The following is a 19507-nucleotide window of genomic DNA, read 5'->3' on the forward strand; positions in this document are numbered from 1 at the left end:
AGTGACATGATCATTTTTCACACAACCATTGCGGCATCCCCATGGTCACATTATCAAAATTCAGAAGCTTAGCAAGTGATTCATATTTATGACAGTCGCAGTGTCCTGGATGTGACCACCTTTTACGACCTTCTGGCAAGCAAAGTCAATGGGAAAGCCAGATTCATTTAACAACTTCATTGCTAGTTTAACAACTGTGATGATTCACTTGACAATTGTGACATAAAAGGTAAAAAAAAATGAGATGAAACTCATTTAGCAAATCTCTCACTTAGCAACAGAAATTTTAGGGCCCATTGTAGTCATAAGTCAAGGACTACCTATATGTCCCTCCACTTTGCTACTAGTCACTTTCTTTTTCTTTTTCCTTTTACCTTTCACAGCATTATAGACTTTTCCATAGAAGTAAATATATGCACATATACATTCAAAATACAATAACTGGAGCTGGTCATTTGTGCCCTGAGTGACAATTCTGAACTTATTTCTTCTATGTTCCATTGGTTGTTCTCTTGATTATCCATATTTTCAGGTGTCTTTTTCAATACCAAAGTTCAATCTTTCTATTCTATTCTAATTTTCAAATGGTATCACAATGTCTACACAATTCAGATCTTTAGAGGCATAGTCACAACACCCCACTTTTTCAGAGGTCTACATTGCTACTTACCAAGCACTAAAATTGATATATTGCTTGATTTCTATTCATTTATTGTTGATAATCAATCCTAAAAAAACAAACTATCCAGCCCTTCAGTATCTTCATGGTCAGTTGTAAGGCAGACTGCTGAATGTACTATGCTCCTCAAATTTCATACTAGAGCTCCCAGATCATTTGCAGTTTCAGCTATCAGAATGTCATCAGCATAATGTAAGAGATGGATGATTTCTTCCTCCAGTTTTTAAGTCAGAGCCCCATTCTGGTGTAGATGAGAATATAAAACCAGTCTGCTTTGCCTATACACACTGGTTTTCTGTGTATAGATTTTGCATGAGAAAAATGAGATGTTCTGGGATTCTGAGTTTTTAAGCTCATAGCTTGATATACTTGACCAATCAAAGACTTTTCTATGATCAAGGAAGCACAAATTGACTTATTTTTCAATTATGCAGTATGCATCAACAACAATGTTATTTTTCAATTATGCAGGGCACATCAACAAAATGTTATTTTTCAATTGTCCAGTGTGTATCAGCAATAATGTCTCATGTTCCTCAGCCTTTTCCAAAGCCAGCTGGAACATCTGGCATATTCCTTTCCACATAGACCTCTAATCTGTGTTGTTTGACACTAAGCATGACTTTGATAGCATGTGAAATTAAAGATATTGCATGATCATTTGCATACACTATTAAAACTGTGAGTTTCCTGGGGCTCTCTAAGCATGATTGCTTTCTTGCAGATATCCTGGACTGATGATGTTACCCAGTTTGGTAATGAAATGTCTGAAAGAAAACACGCAAGCTCAGAGAACACCAAGGGCCCTACAGCTCAAACACAAGTTACTAAATATTTTCTTCTATCAGTATTGTTAAATTTTTTTGCTTTGATATTGGTATTTACTTCCAGTCTTTCAACCCATATGTCATTTCCCTGATTTAGTGGCATAGTTTAGTTACAATATTTTAAAAATTCTTCAGTTGTTTGCCATCTGTGTATATTTAATCAATATTTCAGACTTCCAATTGGTTTAACATTATGCTCTAATAATAATGGTTCTTGTAAGTATAGAATATATTCTAAGGGATTTTGGATGTTGGCATTTCTACTGCACAATTCAGACTAATTTTACCTTTAGTCTTCTTTGAATATTATTATCAGCATCTTACAGCATACCAATTGAATAAGGGAACCTCCAAAATATTTCCTTGTTTTTCCATTTATCTTTCCATCTTCAATGTCTTTACTGAAGTCACTGTAACACTGCATCTGGTTTCTTTCAACAGTTCTCTGAAATTATTTAAGTTACTTCCTTAGATAATTGGTTTTCTTGGCTTGGGTTTCTCTTCTCTGCTTGGCAATTGCTACCAGTTTATCATGTTTGATTTCTTCTGTTTTCAGATCTTTGGTAGTATATTTTAACATATATCTTATTTGGTTTTATTCCATAGTTCCTCTGTTTCCTGTCAATGAAGTTTCAGGACTTCAAAGCATTTCCTGATATCCTCCCTGAAAATTGTAATTTTATGCTCAAAATCATATTATGAAATGTGGTTGTTTTTCTTCAGTTTTAGTTTGACTTGGAACTTTAATTGAATAGTCAGTGACCTATTTACTCTCTGTCCTTTTGTTGTTATAACCAAACTCCTCCATCCCTATTTACCATAATTGAGAATGGAGAAAACTATTGGCTTGGCTTTATTTAACTGTGGAGCTTATGGGTCATAGTATCAAACTATCAGATCTGTCTCAAGTAAAATTAATTTTTCCCAAGCATAAATCTCAGCTTTCTCATTACTAAGTTTTATTAAGATGAAAATAATAGAACCAAAATATATCTGCAAACATGAGGAAATAGTTTCCTGATTTTTTTTCACAGTCTAAATCTGTTTTTTCCCCCTCAGACACCAGGTGGTCTCCAGCAGTGAGCTATTTAGGTAATGGCTTTTTATCAGGCTGAGAAACAACCATTAAGTATGATTTTGCTCCTTAGAGGAAAAATGCAGATCAGACAAATTCTACAAGCTTTCACATCAATTGAGAAATGTACAAGATCTAACCTGGCCTGCAAAAATCCAAAGGACAAGGTAACAGTAAAGAATTAAACCTGTCTCTAACTTGTAGTTAAATATAATTTTCTGATCAATCTACTCAACACAAGACCTTAGCCAGAATCAGTTCCACAAGCTTGGTTTTCTCAAAAACTAAGACTAATATCACCATCTTATATGAACATTTAGCACATTCCTATGCTATATTTCAAATGAAAGCAGAGAGATAAATAATAATATCCTAAGAACGAAAGTCTATTTGTAAGAAGCCACTTCTGCCTAGATATCCTTGTGTTGGAAGAAATGCCCATCTGGGATCAGTTCAGTGGTGGGTTGCAGATCCCGTTCCAACTGGTACGGTTGGAACGGGCCCGGTGGTGTCCACATGGACACACGCAGCGTGCGCATGCATCTTACCGCCTCTGCGATGCTCCAGCTGCTCAGCGGAGCGTCACACAGGTGCTGTATGCACCATGCGTGTTCACGGAAGCCTTAAAAGACAGGTAAGGAACTTGGGTGGGCCCTCCGGAGCACTGTACTGGAACAGTATCCGATGCTCCGGGCAGGCTCCGGTACGCCCGTAGTAGGGTGTACTGCCTGCAACCCACCACTGGTTCAGTTCCAAGTAGGGAAAAAGACACTGGAAACATGGAGGCTGCTTGGAAAGATGGTTTAATGATGAACAGGATTACATGGTTTGAGGTCCTGGGGAAAAGGGGGATCAAATGCCTCAAAGATGTTGAAGAAGGAAAAAAAGGCTGGCTTGCTGAAACTCCCTGGGTTTTATGCCCTCTGTTAGGCCCCGCCCCAGGGCCTCCTGCTCCTGTGCAAGAAATGCATTCTGATTGGCTGTCAGACTCCCATGGGGCCATGCAGGGGCAATTCTGTAGGCTGTGCTTTGAGTCCAAGTTTGTTTACCTTGCTGGCTGATGTAATTTTTCCAGGTGCCTTGTGGTGAGTTTCTGTTTGCTAGATGGGTCTGCCTGAAGGGGGTAGATCTTTGTTATGTAGGCTGGCTCAGGCCTTAATGGCCCATTGACAAGGGTGGGGAGAGCTGAGTTTCTGTCTCCCTTTTAGAGGAAATATTCTGCCCTTTTAATATTCCCTAAAATATTTCATTTTCTAGTAGAAGGGTGGGTTTTAACTTCCTACACTTGCAAGGTTTGGTGAATGTTAGATGAGTTAAGACTTTTAACAAAATATCCTTGGATAATCTTGCAGATGATCAGATTTCATGGGCGCCAGCTGAGTAAGGGAAGTACAACTTTCATTTCCAGGATAAAACTGTACTTAAAGTAGAGTTTAACATGAATATACGACCATAATAAAACAGATGAACAAATAGTCAAGCTAGACTGCTTACATACCAAGTAGATCTGTATATAGCTTCGACATTTAAGTAGCACAATTGCTTTCCTCCAGCTAGGAAATCACATCACCTGCTTTTCTCAGTAAAAAAAAAATCTAGTCTTTCTATTTTTAATCTTGGTATACTTCAGTTCATGTATTTCACAAATTTTGTTTGAACTATGGTTACTATTAAGGAAATACTTCAATTATAATGCAAATAACTTCATAGTGTGTCATTGGTATCAATGGTAAGACACAAAATATTTTCTTGTGAAGCTTGTAATCAAAAAGCCCAAAACATTGAATGAAAAATCTCAGCCTTGTCATTTCAAGGATGAATATCAGATGTAAAATCTCTGTCTTTCCTATTGAAGATTCATACATGGAATGCTAAATCTGCATTTCAGATTTTTAAAGAAGTTTCTACATTTAATAACACATTTTGTTTGAGAACCCATCCCAGAAATGTTTTCTGTACAAGTTTTTAACACTGAAACATTGAGCAATGGCTTGTATGCAAATAATAATAATCAACTGACTAAACTCAAATTTCATCTTCCTCATATGTTCCATCAAGTTCTGGGGAATCAAATGGAGTGTGTATCTGCAAGAAAACGAGAGGGAGGGGAAGGGAGGGAGAGAGAAAGGGAGAAAAAAGGACCGGCCCACATTATCACATAAGGAACAATCCACATGAAAGCCTACATCATCTGTTAAGTAAGAGAACCATCCCACACTTGATCTTAGATAAAGAGCCCACAGACAAAACATTTTCTGCAATATCCATTGTCCCAACACGACTAGACGGTATTGGAAAGAGCTGAAAAACTCACGCACAACAATGCTGTTATTTCCATGTGAAGGAATGTGCCATCTCAGCAAACAAGACTGTTTAATGCAATTTAAAATGTCAGATCAACTGTAGCCTATTAAAATATTTACACAGGAAAAACAGAAGGGGGGCTATAAAAAGAATAACATTTTGAGCTTTTTTTATTCCTGTAATTTGCAATTTAAACATTTCTATCCCAAAGGGAAAGCTTCCTTCCAATGAATTGCAAACAGCCAAAAAAGGACCCCTTCTCAAATGTCACAATAATAGAGCAATTGATCCCTCTGTAAAAATTGCCCTCAGAAATTCTTTCTTTCTCAAAGAAATCAGATCACAGGAGCCTAAAAATAATTACCAAAATCAGATCTAAAAATTCAGATTGCAATCACTTCCAACCATGTTATATAACAAAAACGATATTCAGAATGATCATGTCATTTATGTGCCCAGTTGCCAGACCAAGAACATGCAATCTTTTTCCATAACCAGTTAAAAGTCTGCCTAGTCCCGATTGAATCTGCAAAGACATTCAGAGTTACTAGTGGTTCTTTCCAGGTTTACACTTCTTCCTGGAGTAAGGCAAGCAAACACTAGAAAGAGGCCTTTTCAGCTGAAGGGCTTCTACATTTATTTATGGAACGTCTGAGAATCAGATTGCGTCTGGTGTCTTCTTCACTGAGCTTTTGATACCAACTTCACAAAACTGGTTACATGAGGCATTTAATTCATATTTTTGCGACCCAATAATTGTTATTTGTCTTTTTAAAGATAAAATATGCAGAGAGTTCATAGCTGTACCAATCAGAATGCCCTCTGCTCTTCCATTTTTGGAGGCAGAACAGAAGAAATAGAAAAAATTGTGGGAAACAAGTGAGTTACAAAGCAACACATTACTGTTATCTTCACCAAGCCTAGTAAAATCCCAGGAATTAAGCAAAGCAATTTCACAGTTCAACCTGAAAACACCTTTATTTATTTACCAACATTGTCTTTATTCTTCAGATATGCTGATTAAGGGCCTATAAATCTTGAAGGGGTCTTTGCTTAAAGCCAAGCAAAGCTCCTTTGCAAAACAAGAGCTTTTTGCTTCTAAGTGATCAGATTGCATTATTTTGTTCTTCCATCCTGCCCCTACAAGACTTGCATAAGTTGTGAAAACATTCTGCACATGTATAGTATCCACATAAAACCTACTCTAGCTTTTGTACAGCTACTGGCCACTGGCGAAGATTGGGAGATACTATAAGGCTATGTGAAGTACTTTTTTTGAACATATCACATTGTCTTTTTGCTTTATCAGAAAGTATTATTACCTGTACACCACAAAACTCTTCTTTCAGGCAAACTCTGTACAAGCTTGATGCAGTTATTTATTTTGATTTTACTTTATGGTGAGAAGTACATTTCCTGGTGGGATGTGTTTCTTTCTCATCTGGTCTTAATTATACCAATAAACATACAATTATAGCATATTTTGCTCCTGGGCAGTTTAGAAGGAAATAAAATTGCAAATGAGTTTCCAGACAAATTTTCAATGATGTATTTCATCCAGAAACAAAGTAGCAAATAAACAAATCACTTTCTTTATAAAAGGAGAAGACCGTACATATTATTTATAACAAAACTAATGGTTTGGAACACTAAAAATTGAAGAGTCAATATTATATCCCCTGAAATATCCCTAATGTACTTTTTAGAGAAAATAAAGAGATACTAAAATTAGATTATTTCTAGATAAGACATTAGGAAAAGATGCATTAAGAAATGTATATTTAGAGATACAAGAGGAAAATGTTCCAGGTATGTTCATGGTTTCCACTGTTTTCCTTGTAACTTAAAAATTTGACAGCCGGAATAACTCCATATGAAACTATCGCAATGAAACTATTTAGTAAAAAAATATTTTTATAGGGGACTAATTTTATTATTTAGTTACTATCTTTCTTTTATAAGAGCATATTGTGGCAAATCATATAAAGAGCCCACTTGTATTATCTGCTTTAAGAAAACGTTATTAAAGTCAAACAATTATCTTTAAAAGATGCATGGGAAATATCTTATTTAAAATTACAAAGAAAAGCCCAAAACTTATTATAGAATACCAGGATACTATGAAGGTTCTAACGACTATCATATGATTGTGTTTATGAGACAGTACTTAGAAGGTGCATTTATATTTTAATTCTGTTAAGAAATAAATTCATTCTCAAGATAAACACAGATTATTTAGATCATCAGTTCTTACTATAATCCTAGATGATAAACGAGTGACCAGTAATGTGGCATCTGCGGCACCATTGTTCACTAAATTTTCCACAGCTTATGTTGATAAAACAGCAAACTAAAATAAAATAAAGTTGAAAAGAAAAGCTGCCTACAGTCATGTGAGGTTCTGACATTTCAACCAATGGTGCCGTGGGAGTAACACCCAATCTTGCTAGATTTGGCGATTTTCTAGGAATTGGGTCATTTAAAAAAATTACATGTACCAAGGACTATCAATTGTGCCTTTAGAGAAGACTTTAAAGAGAAGCTTAAAAGGGGAGGAGTATGGAAACAAGATCTCTGCCAATAACTCCTTTTGCGTTTTTTGAAAATTATGGCACTGGAGCATAAAGAGAAGAGAAGAAAAAATAAGCCCTTAAAAAGAAAACATTACTTCTGAAAAGTCATCCATTTATATTCAAGCTATAAAACCACTTTCTCATATTTCAGTGGTAAGAATATGATAAGTTTGTTTAGTCTACTTTGCTTTTAGCCACAATTTTTAGATGAACTGAAATAATCATGAGTCCAGAAATTTATCCTGAGAACTAAAATGAACTAAATTCAAATCATGTCAGATAAAAATCATTCTGTCTGGTTACCATAAGCTTTTATTGTTTCAGCAGGATAATCTGAATGAAAGGAGATATTTTTTTTCTTATATGTTACCTGCCTAACTATACAGACAGAATTACAATACAGCAAATATATAAGTTGCAGTGCTTGTTCAAATAATGATTACAATTTTATTTTGTGAGAAATATTTTGAAAGAAACTGCCTCTTTTGTACAATATCAACCTAATCTGCTTGTCTGAAACATCAAAGAAGTAACTGTATAGTTTTTCATAAATTTTGAAAGAAGCTAATAAGAGCTTTAGAGCTGCAGTTGGAATGACTTCTCCTTCTGGGAGAATATTCGAAAGAGTATAGAAAGTCCAAGAAACTAGAAAGCATAAGAGGACCAATTTCAAAAAAGTAGAAAGAAAGCATAAAACAACATCCATTAAGATAAGGTATAATTTATAGCAAACAACCAACAAATAGTATTGTAATATACTTGTACTCTCTGACTTACAACCAAAATTGAACTCCAACACTTCTGTTGCTATGCAAAGCAGTTGTGAGTTTTGCCATATTTTATGACCTTTTTGGTCATAGATGTTAAGTGAAGCACTACAGCTGTTAAGGGAATCATGTGGTCATTAAGCAAACCTGGCTTCCCCCACTGACTTTGTTTATCAGAAGCCAGCTGGGAAGATTACAAATAGTGATCACATGACCCTGGGACAGTGCAATTGTCAATAAATACATGTCACTTGCTAAGCGCTCAGATTTTGATCAAGGGAGGGACCATAGGATGATGCAATGTTCGCAACAAGAGTGAAAACTGGTAATAAGTCACTTTTCTCAATGCTATTGTAACTTTGAACAGTCATTAAATGAATGATTGTAAGTCAAGGACCCACTTTCTTAATTCTTGAATTAAGAATTAAATATGGGGGAAAAAACTAAGAGCAGTTAAAAGAAGGAATTGCTTTAATAACGAATGAATGCAAGGCAGCTTATTAGATGCTGCATTTCTATATGGAACAATTAACCATGTACCTTACTACGTATGTGTGTGTGTGTGTGTGTGTGTGTGTGTGTGTATGTTCCTGACATCTATGCAGAGTTTGCAGCAGATATTTTCTCTTTGCGCCCTGACAGAGAAACATCTGCAACTGCCTAGGATTGAACTCTCAACCTCACTGAATGGTGAGCGTCTTCATAATTAGGGCACTGCTCTGTGTACCTCACTATATAACAGTGATGGCGAAACATTTTTGGCTTGCGTGCCATAAGGGGGGAGTGCAGGGGGGGTCATGCGGTGTGCCGCACCCATAATAACGTGCGCCCCCCCCAGTGTGCATGCACACCTGAGAGGCACTCTCCCCCCCATTTTTGCATGCTTTTTTCGCCGTCCTCAGGCTCCAGAGGCTTTACTCACTTCCGGTTTGCTCATAGGATCGGTTTAAGCCCTCCGGAGGCTTCAGGGACCTTCAGGAGGCTTCCCTGAAGCCTCCGGAGGGCTTAAACTGACCCTATGAGCAAACCGGAAGACCGTTCCTGAACTTCTGGTTTGCCCATAGGGCCGGGGTTTTTGCGCTCCGGAGGCTTCAGGGAAGTTCCTGAAGCCTCGGGAGGGCCTCCAGGGGGTTGGGGAGGCTCTTTTCCCCTCCCCAGGCTCCTATAAAGCCTCTGGAGCCTGGGGAGGGCGAAAAATGGCTTTAAAAAAGGCTGAACTCAGCTGGCCAGCCGGGTAATGCCTCGCATGCCCTGACAAATGGCTCTGCATGCCACCTGTGGCACGCGTGCCATAGGTTCACCATCCTGGCTATATAACAATAAAAAGTTACTTGAAATAGTTAGAGCATATAGAGCATGATATGAGCAGTTGGGACTAGTGACCACAATGCTCCCGTTTAATATATATGTAAATGGAACATTGAACAATGAAAATGCCAATTCATTTAAATGGTATTGGATTTCAAAAGAGAAAAGTTACAAAAACTAAATGAGTATGAAATTGAAACTGAATATGCACCAAAAGCCAAGGTTTCATTCAGTTTACTTTAGATGTACTGTATATAATTGATAAAAGTATAAATAGATACATGTCAAGGAGGAAAGCATAAAAGTGAAAAGTGAAAGTCATGTCCAAGTGAGGAAATTTCAAAAAAGCATTCATTCTAAAAAAAACTAATGCATATTGACAACAAGCCAAGCAAAAACACAACGAACGGAGTTCAAAATTGCACTGCTATAAATGTTACAATGAACAATTCCGCTAAAATGTAGTTAAAGCAGGAAATCAGCTATGGATGCATTATCTGTGTACTGGAATACAGTTTAGGATGTCCAAGCACTAGCTATAATCAGAGGAATGAATGGAGAAGAAAAATTCGTTAAAACATTTCATGGACAAATAGTTGCCTGAACTGCTTTCCAGAAAGAAACTAAAATAGCAAGTTACATTACAAGTGACACAAGAATTCGGTAGACATATCCTTAGGACCACAATCCTTATCTATTTTTCTAACAGCAGGGACTGTATGTATAAGATTCTGTATGTCAAGACTCAGGATCTTCCTACAAAGGTATGTAAGGCAGTTCTCTGCTCCAGAGGCTTATACCATGGTAGCAACCGGACAGAATAGGGGAAAAGCGAACTAAAAAGCTACTGGCATATTAGCCCAACTTTTCTTGTTGTACTTTATTAGCCATTATTAATACATCTACAGCTATTACTTTTATAAAACAATACTGTTGAGTGAGAATATGTGTAACTTTTGTCCATTAATTTCTTACATATTAATGAAAAGCTGAAGTAGGGCTTACCTCCTATATGTGTAATTCAGGCTTATTATTTTGCATAACCTCCATTATACTCTAAACCAGTTTCAGAAGGCTGCCTGTGTAACTCTTAAAAGCAAAAAGTTACTCCTTAAACACTAACATTGTAAATTGTGCAACACAGTCAACTACATCAGATGTCATTTTTATAAAACACCAGTTATTTCTATTCCTTTTTGATACAAGAATGTAGAACTAATGGATAAGACCATTACTAATCTTTAAAAGCTAACTGGTGAAATTCAGTCTTTGAAAATTTCAATATTTTCACACTGTAATATTATGTTCTACCCAATATGCAGCTTGGAGCCTCCTCAGCTTATTTGTCACTTCACTTTCTACATGATCCAATATAATTATAAATGTGTTTAAACTGCACCAGAATATGCAAACAGGATGGAACAGAAGTTGCCCAGTTCTAACTTAAGATCTAATAATTAAGCTATTTTATATATATTTCTACTGAATGCCATAATAAAGTAGAAAGGGAGAAATAGTCTGAATACTTAACACATTTCAGCAGCAGGTCTAAATCAATTTAATTGAAATATTACCTAACAGGTAAGGCTTTTCCATCTATAATAAATTTTCACTCCAAATACTTAATCAAAGAAGTTAAACAGTTGAAGCATTTCTCCTATGTTCAGCCTGATTGGTGACTTGCAATGAAAGCAATTCACCAGCCTTTTTTATCTTTTTCCCAACAATCTCACAACCTTGTCTATACATGTCAGTAACCCTACCGATGTTATTTCAAAATCACCATGAATACTTTTTTAGAACTGCTGGAGCCCAATTTCACTTCATTTGTGGAAAACAAAATCTGAGAACTGTCTCTAGTCTGAATTAGCTTCATTTGCACTCTCATTATTTTAGTCTAAAAAATTTTAAAGGTATTAAACAGCACTTAAGAATTGTTAGGCACTTCTTAAATTTATTTCTCAGAACAATTAAATAACTACATAATTACTATATTCTTGTTTACTTTAAAATTGTCTCTGCTACATTAGTAAGAGTAGTACCATGCAGCCAGCAAAGCTGTGCAAGATAAACAATATTTTGTTTAACCAGAAACAGCAATTGGCAGGCAAGTATATTTATTAGTCCAGAGGTTTATACTGCTGGATTCTTTTAAAACCCAAGTACCATAGACTTCAAGAGCAAAACAACATCCTATCTTTAAAATACACCTTTTCATATTGCTGTTTTCTTCAATGACACTATCTATTCTAGACATTTTGGACTGTGGGTGCAAATGTTAGATGTTGTAGATCAACATATGTGGAAGCCAGTGGATAAAAGTTATTCTGTTTGAAGGTTCTGAATAACCACATCAATAAATTAGTTGATAGAATTTGATTTGCTGAGTTGAGTGTGTTCAGGGTCCTGAAGTAATTTATGTTCCCAATGTTAGGAGTATCTACAGTATATTATGAAATGTTTTGCCCAGTAGTCTGTGAAAAGACACAGAATAGGTCCCTATTTCTGAAATAAAATTATATTAAATGGGGAGCAAACATTCTTTTTGTCTTTGTACAATAATCAAATTTTCCAGAAATACTATTTTCATATCTGAATGACACATAAGTGCAATGTCACAAATTGGTTAGAGGCCCTATTGCAAATTTCTGTGGAAATAGTATTACAGATAAAAGCAAAGTCAATGCAGAGATACTTTTATTTATTTACTATTACGACATAGTTCAAAGATGTCAGTTTTGGTGAATTAACCCATTGTAAACAGACATTGTAAGATTGTTTTAAAAGCCACACAAGACCCAAAGTTTTTGTGTACATGGATCTGCCTTCCAAAAGATCAATGCATTTCTCAAGCACACTTCCCAAGTCTGCTAACCAGAACATTCAGAGAAAGAAATTACACTCAATGTTGAATACAGTGTAAACTGTAACTGCTCCAGGTAACACAATGAAACTACGTTATACATGCAGCTTCAACAAGCAAGTTCAGTCAATGCAATCAATACACAGATTGCCTTCCTCTTTTCCTACATGTTTGTTTCCCATGGTAGAAGGTAGCTAAATGCAAATCCTCCAAAAACCGAACCAAAACCATATTAGACAAATATCACGAGCGGAATAACTTTTTGAAATTTCCAAGAGCAAAACAGATTTGCCCATTTCCATGGGATCTCGCCCTCCTACAACCCTCCCCCCCCACCTTTTTTTTTTAAAGCGCCCAAACAGCCGAGTTCCGTCTTGAGTCCTTCGGAGACTCCCCCCTTTTAAGACATATGTGTTCCGGAAAACTTCGTCCGCTCTTCCCCAATCCTCCGTCGCAAAGGGCGATAAATCAGAAGAGAAAAGTTGGGTCCGTTCAGGGCCTTGCAAAAAGCCCCAGTAGGAACAAAAGTGCGCACTGTCAGATTCGGGTGATTTAACCCACCGTCAACGTATATTATCAGATTGTTTGCAAAAGTCACGCAAGAACCACCAAGCATTCGTGTCTACATAATTTTACAGCCAGAGGTAGCCGACGGTTGAGAGCCTGGGCAGCGGACAACTGCCGTAGGGACTAAGGGCGAGAAAAGAAGGGGAGAGGCGCGAAAACGAAGGCAGCAACGAGACAGAAAACACCGCCGAGAGTGACCAGAAGCGGAGAAGGGCGCTTCCTGCAAGCAGGAGAACCCGCCAAGCCACCGGAGACACTTACATAGCGCTTTAACTTCTTCTCCGGGGGAGACTTTCGGAGCCAGCCCTGGCAGACCACCTCCCCGCCGCTCATGATTGCTTCTCGCCCCGAAGAGCCCGGGGTCTGTTTTCCTTCCGCAGCTGCGACGGCCGGGCCGGGCCGAACAAACAGCCCAAGAGAACAGAAGAGGAGCGCCGCGCCGCGCCTGTCTGCCGGCCTCCTCCGGCAGCTCCTCTGGGGGAAGGGAAAGAGGAGGGAGAAGCGCAGGAGAGGGAGGAGACGACCGGGAAAGGGAGCGAGAGAGAGAGCGAGAGAGAAAGGCTGGGAGGAGGGAGGGAGGGAGGGCCGAAGGGTGCGTGTGGGGCTCGTCTGTGAATATTAACGCGGGTGCTCCGAGCGGAGACAGACAGCCCAGAGGAGCTGAAGCGACCGCCCCCCTTCTCTGCGGGCAAACGAGGTGTCCGCTCTCCTGTAACTTTCAACTACTGCGACCCAACAGCTACACGGAAGCCCGGAGTCGGGAAAGCCCTCCCTGCTCGGTCCTCTACAGAGCAGGAACCTCCCACCCGGTCTACTGAAGCGTGAGGCGGAGGGCTTCCCTCGCCTCGGCTGGGCAAGGCTGGAGTCCGCCCACAGCGACTCCCTCACGCCGCGAGGCCAGCGCAGCGGGGAAAAGGAGGAGGAGGAGGAGTCCCGGTCCTTCGCGCTTAATTTCTTTGGCTGCTCCGCCGCCTTCTTGAGTTGAGGCGCGAGTCTTCGGGACTGGGAGGCTGAGCTGGTGGTTTGGCGGCGCCTCCGCCCGACGAGAGCTCTGGGCCGGAATGTATGGGGGGTGGTTGAACTGGGAGACGGAGCTGTGGTCCCGGGCGAAACGCGTTCGAGGGAGCCCCGAACCACCAACCAGCCAACCGCAGTTGAGCGCAGCGTTTTCTAGGAACGGAGCCAGCGCGGTTCGTCTGTGGTACGGCGCGTCCTGCGAACTCAGACAACTTGAGTTTGCTTAACTGTGAATAAGCATATCTTGTGAAAGCCAGCCTGGATTTAATCATCACAAGTAGTCCTCGACTTACGTCCACAATGGAGCAGAAAATTTCTGTGGTTAGGTGAGACATTTTGTCCCCATTTTAGGACCTTTCTTGCCACAGTTGTTTAGTGAATCACTGCAGCTGCTGAGTCAGTAACCCGATTGTTAAGAGAATCTGGCTTCCCCATTGACTTTGCTTGTCCTAAGCTCGCAAAAGGTGATCACATGACCTTGGGACAACCCAACATAAATATAAACAGGTTGCCAAGCATCTGAATTTTGATCACGTGATCATGGGGATGCAGCAAAGGTCATAAGAGTGAAAAATGGTCATAAGTCACATGATTCAGTGCCTTTGCAACTTTGAACGGTCACTAAATGAACTGTTGTAAGTCTAGGACTCCCCATATTTGTTGAATGCAGTATTCATTAGTCTGCATTCACATATTATGCTACTCCATTACTGTATTTTTCAGAGTGCACCTTTCCCCCCCTAAAAGAGCGAGGAAATGTTGGTGCATCTTATACACCGAATACAGCCATTTTTGGCCTCCTTAAGCCTCATTCCCACATCCAATTTTTGTGAAAAACGGGCTGTTTTTTGCAAAAACAGAGGCATTTTTGCCTTCCCCCAGCAGCACTCTGCAGGCTTCAGAAGGGCTGAGGGAAGGCAAAAATGCCCCCGTTTGGTGAAAAAGGGGCCATTTTTTGCAAAAATTGAGGTCTTTTTGCCTTCCCCCAGCAGCACTCTGCAGGCTTCAGAAGGGCTGGGGGAAGGCAAAAATGCCTCCATTTTTGCAAAAAAACGGCCCGTTTTCAGGGTGTTTTCGCTTTCCCCAGCCCTGCTGAAGCCTGCAAAATGCTCCTGGGGGCCGGGGAGCACAAAAACTTTTTTTTCTTACTTACCTCTTCGAAATCTTTGTGCATCTTATACACCGGTACATCTTATAGTCCGAAAAATACGGTAAATCATCCAAAGAAGGAGACTCTACACAGTTTAAATCAAATGCAAGTCACCACACTGGTTTACCACAGTGTGTGAGCTTACCCAGTTTTTACTGTCTTACCTATCTGATTAAGACATAGATCTCACACATAGTGTAAGTTTCTTCCCCTTCTAGGCCCGTTCTCCTGCAAGCCCTACCCGGCCTGCACCAATCAATTGCTGACTCTTTACTCTGGCTGCTGTAAATCTTTCCTTTCCCCCCAAAGTTGGCCTCGTAACTTTTCTGTGTACTGCACTCAGAATCTAAAGTCGAGATTCTCTGAGAAAGTTGGCCAGGTTTTTGTTTTTCTTTTTTCTCCTCTCACGTGCAGGCTTTCTTTCAAAAAAGAAGGCAGGCAAATTGAACGAATCCTTCAAAAGGATCCTGGGATCTGTACAGTGCAACAATAACAAGGCAACAAAAGGATGGTGGAGGATTGCTGAAGGACTACAAAACAAAACTTTTCCAGAAAAGCCAGGATAGCACTGAGATTTGGGGAAAGATGCAACTTTTGTGCCTACTTTTCGTGATTGGTATAAAGAGCTGTTGTAAATGTTTGCATTAATTATATTTTAAGTACAGAAAAAATGTCTTCAAACTGATCTGTGCCGTGACTAAGTGTGGGTGGGGAAAGCTTCTTAGGGCTGGTTCTCCCAAGGGTTGGCATGGGAGGATAATAAAGAACAGTGTTTCTCAACTTGGCAACTCTAAGGTGTGTGGACTTCAAGTCCCAGAAGACTAGCTGGGGAGTAAAGTCCACACATACTAAATTTGCCAGAGTTGAGGAACACTGATCAATAAAGTATCTCATAGTGCAGTGGTGTGAAGATGACAAAGGCAAGAGTTATCTTGCCCTCAGGTTTTTGTTTTAGAAATGAAATAATGTTCAATTCTCACAGCCTGGACAAGTTCCTAAAGTTTTCTTGGCAAAGCTAGTTAAGAAGTGGTTGCTGTTGCCTTCTTCCTAGGGCTGAGAAAAAGTGCCTGGCCCAAGGTCACCCAGTCAGTTTAGCCCCAAAGTGGGACTAGAACTCAGTGTCACCATTCCTAGTTTACTGTCTTAACCGTTACACAAAATTGGCTCTCTGGAGATCACTAGGGATTATTTAAAGTAGGAGTTGTGAATTATGCCTAGATCCTTTCTACGTACCATTCAACATTGCCTGGAAGCATATACAAGCAGTATGCAGAAAAGGCTTTTACTGTCCATTGAAATCAGCGATATGAAGGATTAGACTTGTGCATTTTTTTGTGCGTTCAGTGAAATTTATTCCCAAGAATTTCAAAAACTCAGAGCAGTATGCTGCTGAATTCCATTTCCTGAGGAGCAGAAAGGCAAAACAGCAATTGTCTTCATGATATGTTTCCAGATACATTTAGCTGAACACTGCTCTTGAATTAAGCCAAGCATTATGGACTACTTACAAATATGCCATAAACCAGAGTTAGTATCTCTTGAACTGGGCCAAAGCAGAATATTTCTAAACTGAAGATGGAAGGTCTGTTCATTTCAAGTGTCAGCCAATACCTGAGATCTAATCTGAAGTAATAATAAAAATCCATTTTTTTCCTTCTCTTTGACAACTGTAGATTTTTAAATGCACAAGTCACATTCCTGCTGGTTGGGTAGGACTTCTGCTAACTTTTTAGGAAACATGATCTAAGTGTTCAGCCATGCAATGGAATAACTGAATGTTTCCAGGTGTCCTGGATCCATATGGTGCTATGGAGACATGTAAAAAAATCTTGCAGTATAACATTTTTCTTCAGTGAATTGCCTCTAGAGCTGATTGAGAAGTCAAAACATACTTTTATACATCAGGATTTGTGGTTAGAGGTCAGAAGCACATTGGGTTTATTTTAAAAAGAAATCAGCTGCTGACCAGCAAAACATTATTAGCCAGCTCTTCATTAATATATTAGTTTGGAAAACATAAATTTTAATATCATTATACAATATACTTCACATGTAAAAATAATAGCTACTTTCCTTCAGACCCCATTACTTAAGCAATATGTATGATTTAAATATACGATTTAAAACTGAAATCAACTGCTCAAATTTTATTAAAAGTCAGAAGGATTTCAGTCTAGATACTGAATTCTAGTCAGTGACCAAGACAGATTTTAATGAAGGAACATGTCTAATCTGCAAAGATGAAGTCAGTAAAGCTAAGACTCAGAATGAACTAAGACTTGCAAGAAATGTCAAAACTAATAATAAAGTTTCAACATATAAAAAACAAAGAAACAATCGGACCACTAATGGGAGACAATGGCAAAGAAGTGATAGGCAGCAAGGAGAAAGCAGAGCTGCTTAATACCTTATTTTCATCTGTCTTGATGCAAAAAGAAAAAATAGCCCATCCTATCAAAACCAGAACTATAAAAGACAGACTTAAGAATACAAATTAAAATCAGCAAGAAAAAAGAACAATTGTCCACTCTAGATAAGTTCAAATCACCCAGTCCTGATGGATTACATCCCAGAGTTCTGAAAGAGCTAGTAGACATGATTTTGGGACCATTGAACCATACATTTCAAAGATCCTGGAGCACCTGAGAACTACCATAGGACTGGAAAAGAGCTAATGTGGTTACCATCTTCAAAAACAGGGAAAAACATATCTAGGAAACCTCAGAGCAATCAGCCTGACATCAATACCTGGGAAGATCCTGGAAAAGATAATCAAGCTGTGAACACCTAGAAACAAGCAAAATTATGACCAGAAACTAACATGGGTTTGTCAAAAACATTATGGTAAACAAATCTTATTTAATTCTCTGATAAAGTTATTAAATTAGTTGGACCACCGAAATGCTGTGGACATAGTTTCCTGGATTTCAGTAAGGCATTTCACAAAGTGAAACTTCTTGGTAAGGTAAAAAAAAAAAATGGGAAAGAGAGCATCACACCAGATGGATTCGTAACTGACTGACAAATCACACTCTGTGTGTAGTCCTTAATAGAAATAACTCTGCATGGAGGGAAGTAAGCAGTGGGTACTCTAAGATTCTCTCTTCGGTTCAATACAATATTTTCATAAACAATTCAGATAAGGGAATAGAAGGGGAACGCATCAAATTTGTAGACAACACCAAGCTGACAGGAATAGCCAACACTAGAAGATAGGTTCAAGATCAATATGGATCTTGACAGACTTGAACACTTGGCCCTATCTTACAAAATGAAATTCAACGTAGAGAAAACTAAGGTTTTACATTTGGGCAAGAAAAACCAAATGTACAGACACAGATTAGGTGAAACGACTCAATAGCAGTAACTACAAGAGGAATTTTGGAGTCCTAGCGGACAGTCACTTAAATGTGAACCTGCAGTGTGCTGCAGCCACTAAAAAAGCCAATGCAATATTAGACTGCATTAACAGAGTATCAAGATCACAAGAAGGCCACACTTGGAATACTGCAGCCAATTTGGGTCGCCACAATATAACAAGGATGTTGATACTCAAGTTGATACTACGATTAGGGGGCTGGAGACTAAAACATATCAACAATGGTTGCAGGAATTGGATATCTCTAATCTAGTGAAAAGAAGGACTGGGGTGACATGATAGCAGTGTTCCAATATTTGAGCGGCTGCAACAAGGAAGAGGGGAGTCGACCTATTTTCCAAAGAACCAAAAGTCAATACAAAAAGCAATGCATGGAAACTAACTAAGGAAAGGAGCAACTTCTCCTTACAATAGTAAGGATACATTTTCTGACAATTAGAACAATGAATCTGTGGAATGATTTGTTCCAAAACTGTTGGGTGCTCCAACACTGGAAGTTTTTATGAGGAGATTTAGATTTGTCTAAAAATGGTGTAGAGTTTCTGGCCCGAGCAGGGATTGGACTAGAAGGTCCCTTCCAACTCTGTTATTATATAAATCTCCTTTAGAAACACTTTAAATATTGCCAAGGCACTAAAAAGCTGTAGAAGAACTTGGATTGAGCTTGTGGTGATGTCGTGTGGAAGACTGAAGGTATCAAATCTCTTTGGAAAAAGCCCTCTGTGCCTTCATACTCCAACCCAGCTTTCTGCTTTCAGATAGTAGCTTGTTCATTCATGCTGCTACAGTATCAGCTATGTTTCTTGGGCCATCTCTCCTTTCTTTAACTCCAGAGTGTAACAGAAACTTTTGCTATTGTTGTCACAGTCCGTGATGCCTTTATAATAATTAAAATTTCAAAAATAAAAAAAATCTATCCAGTGCTACTTCCTTGCCTTATAAAACTGAAATGGAGGGAATTGGTTGGTTTTACTGAAATGTATGTGTTTTTTCTAATA

The 19507-nt window shown here is 38.8% G+C and overlaps 1 protein-coding gene across 1 annotated transcript in view; it reads right to left on the minus strand.

Moving 5' to 3' along the window:
- Positions 1-13495, minus strand: part of GAB1 (GRB2 associated binding protein 1) — an 86639-nt gene extending 73144 nt beyond the window's left edge. Inside the window, exon 1 of the mRNA XM_081959946.1 lies at positions 13225-13495. Coding sequence (XP_081816072.1) covers positions 13225-13296 — 72 coding nt within the window. The 5' untranslated portion in view covers positions 13297-13495. The remainder of the gene's footprint in view (positions 1-13224) is intronic.
- Between the last annotated feature and the right edge of the window lie 6012 nt (positions 13496-19507).

Source organism: Natrix helvetica (assembly GCF_964273705.1).
Source record: "Natrix helvetica genome assembly, chromosome: 7".
NCBI lineage: Eukaryota > Metazoa > Chordata > Lepidosauria > Squamata > Natricidae > Natrix > Natrix helvetica.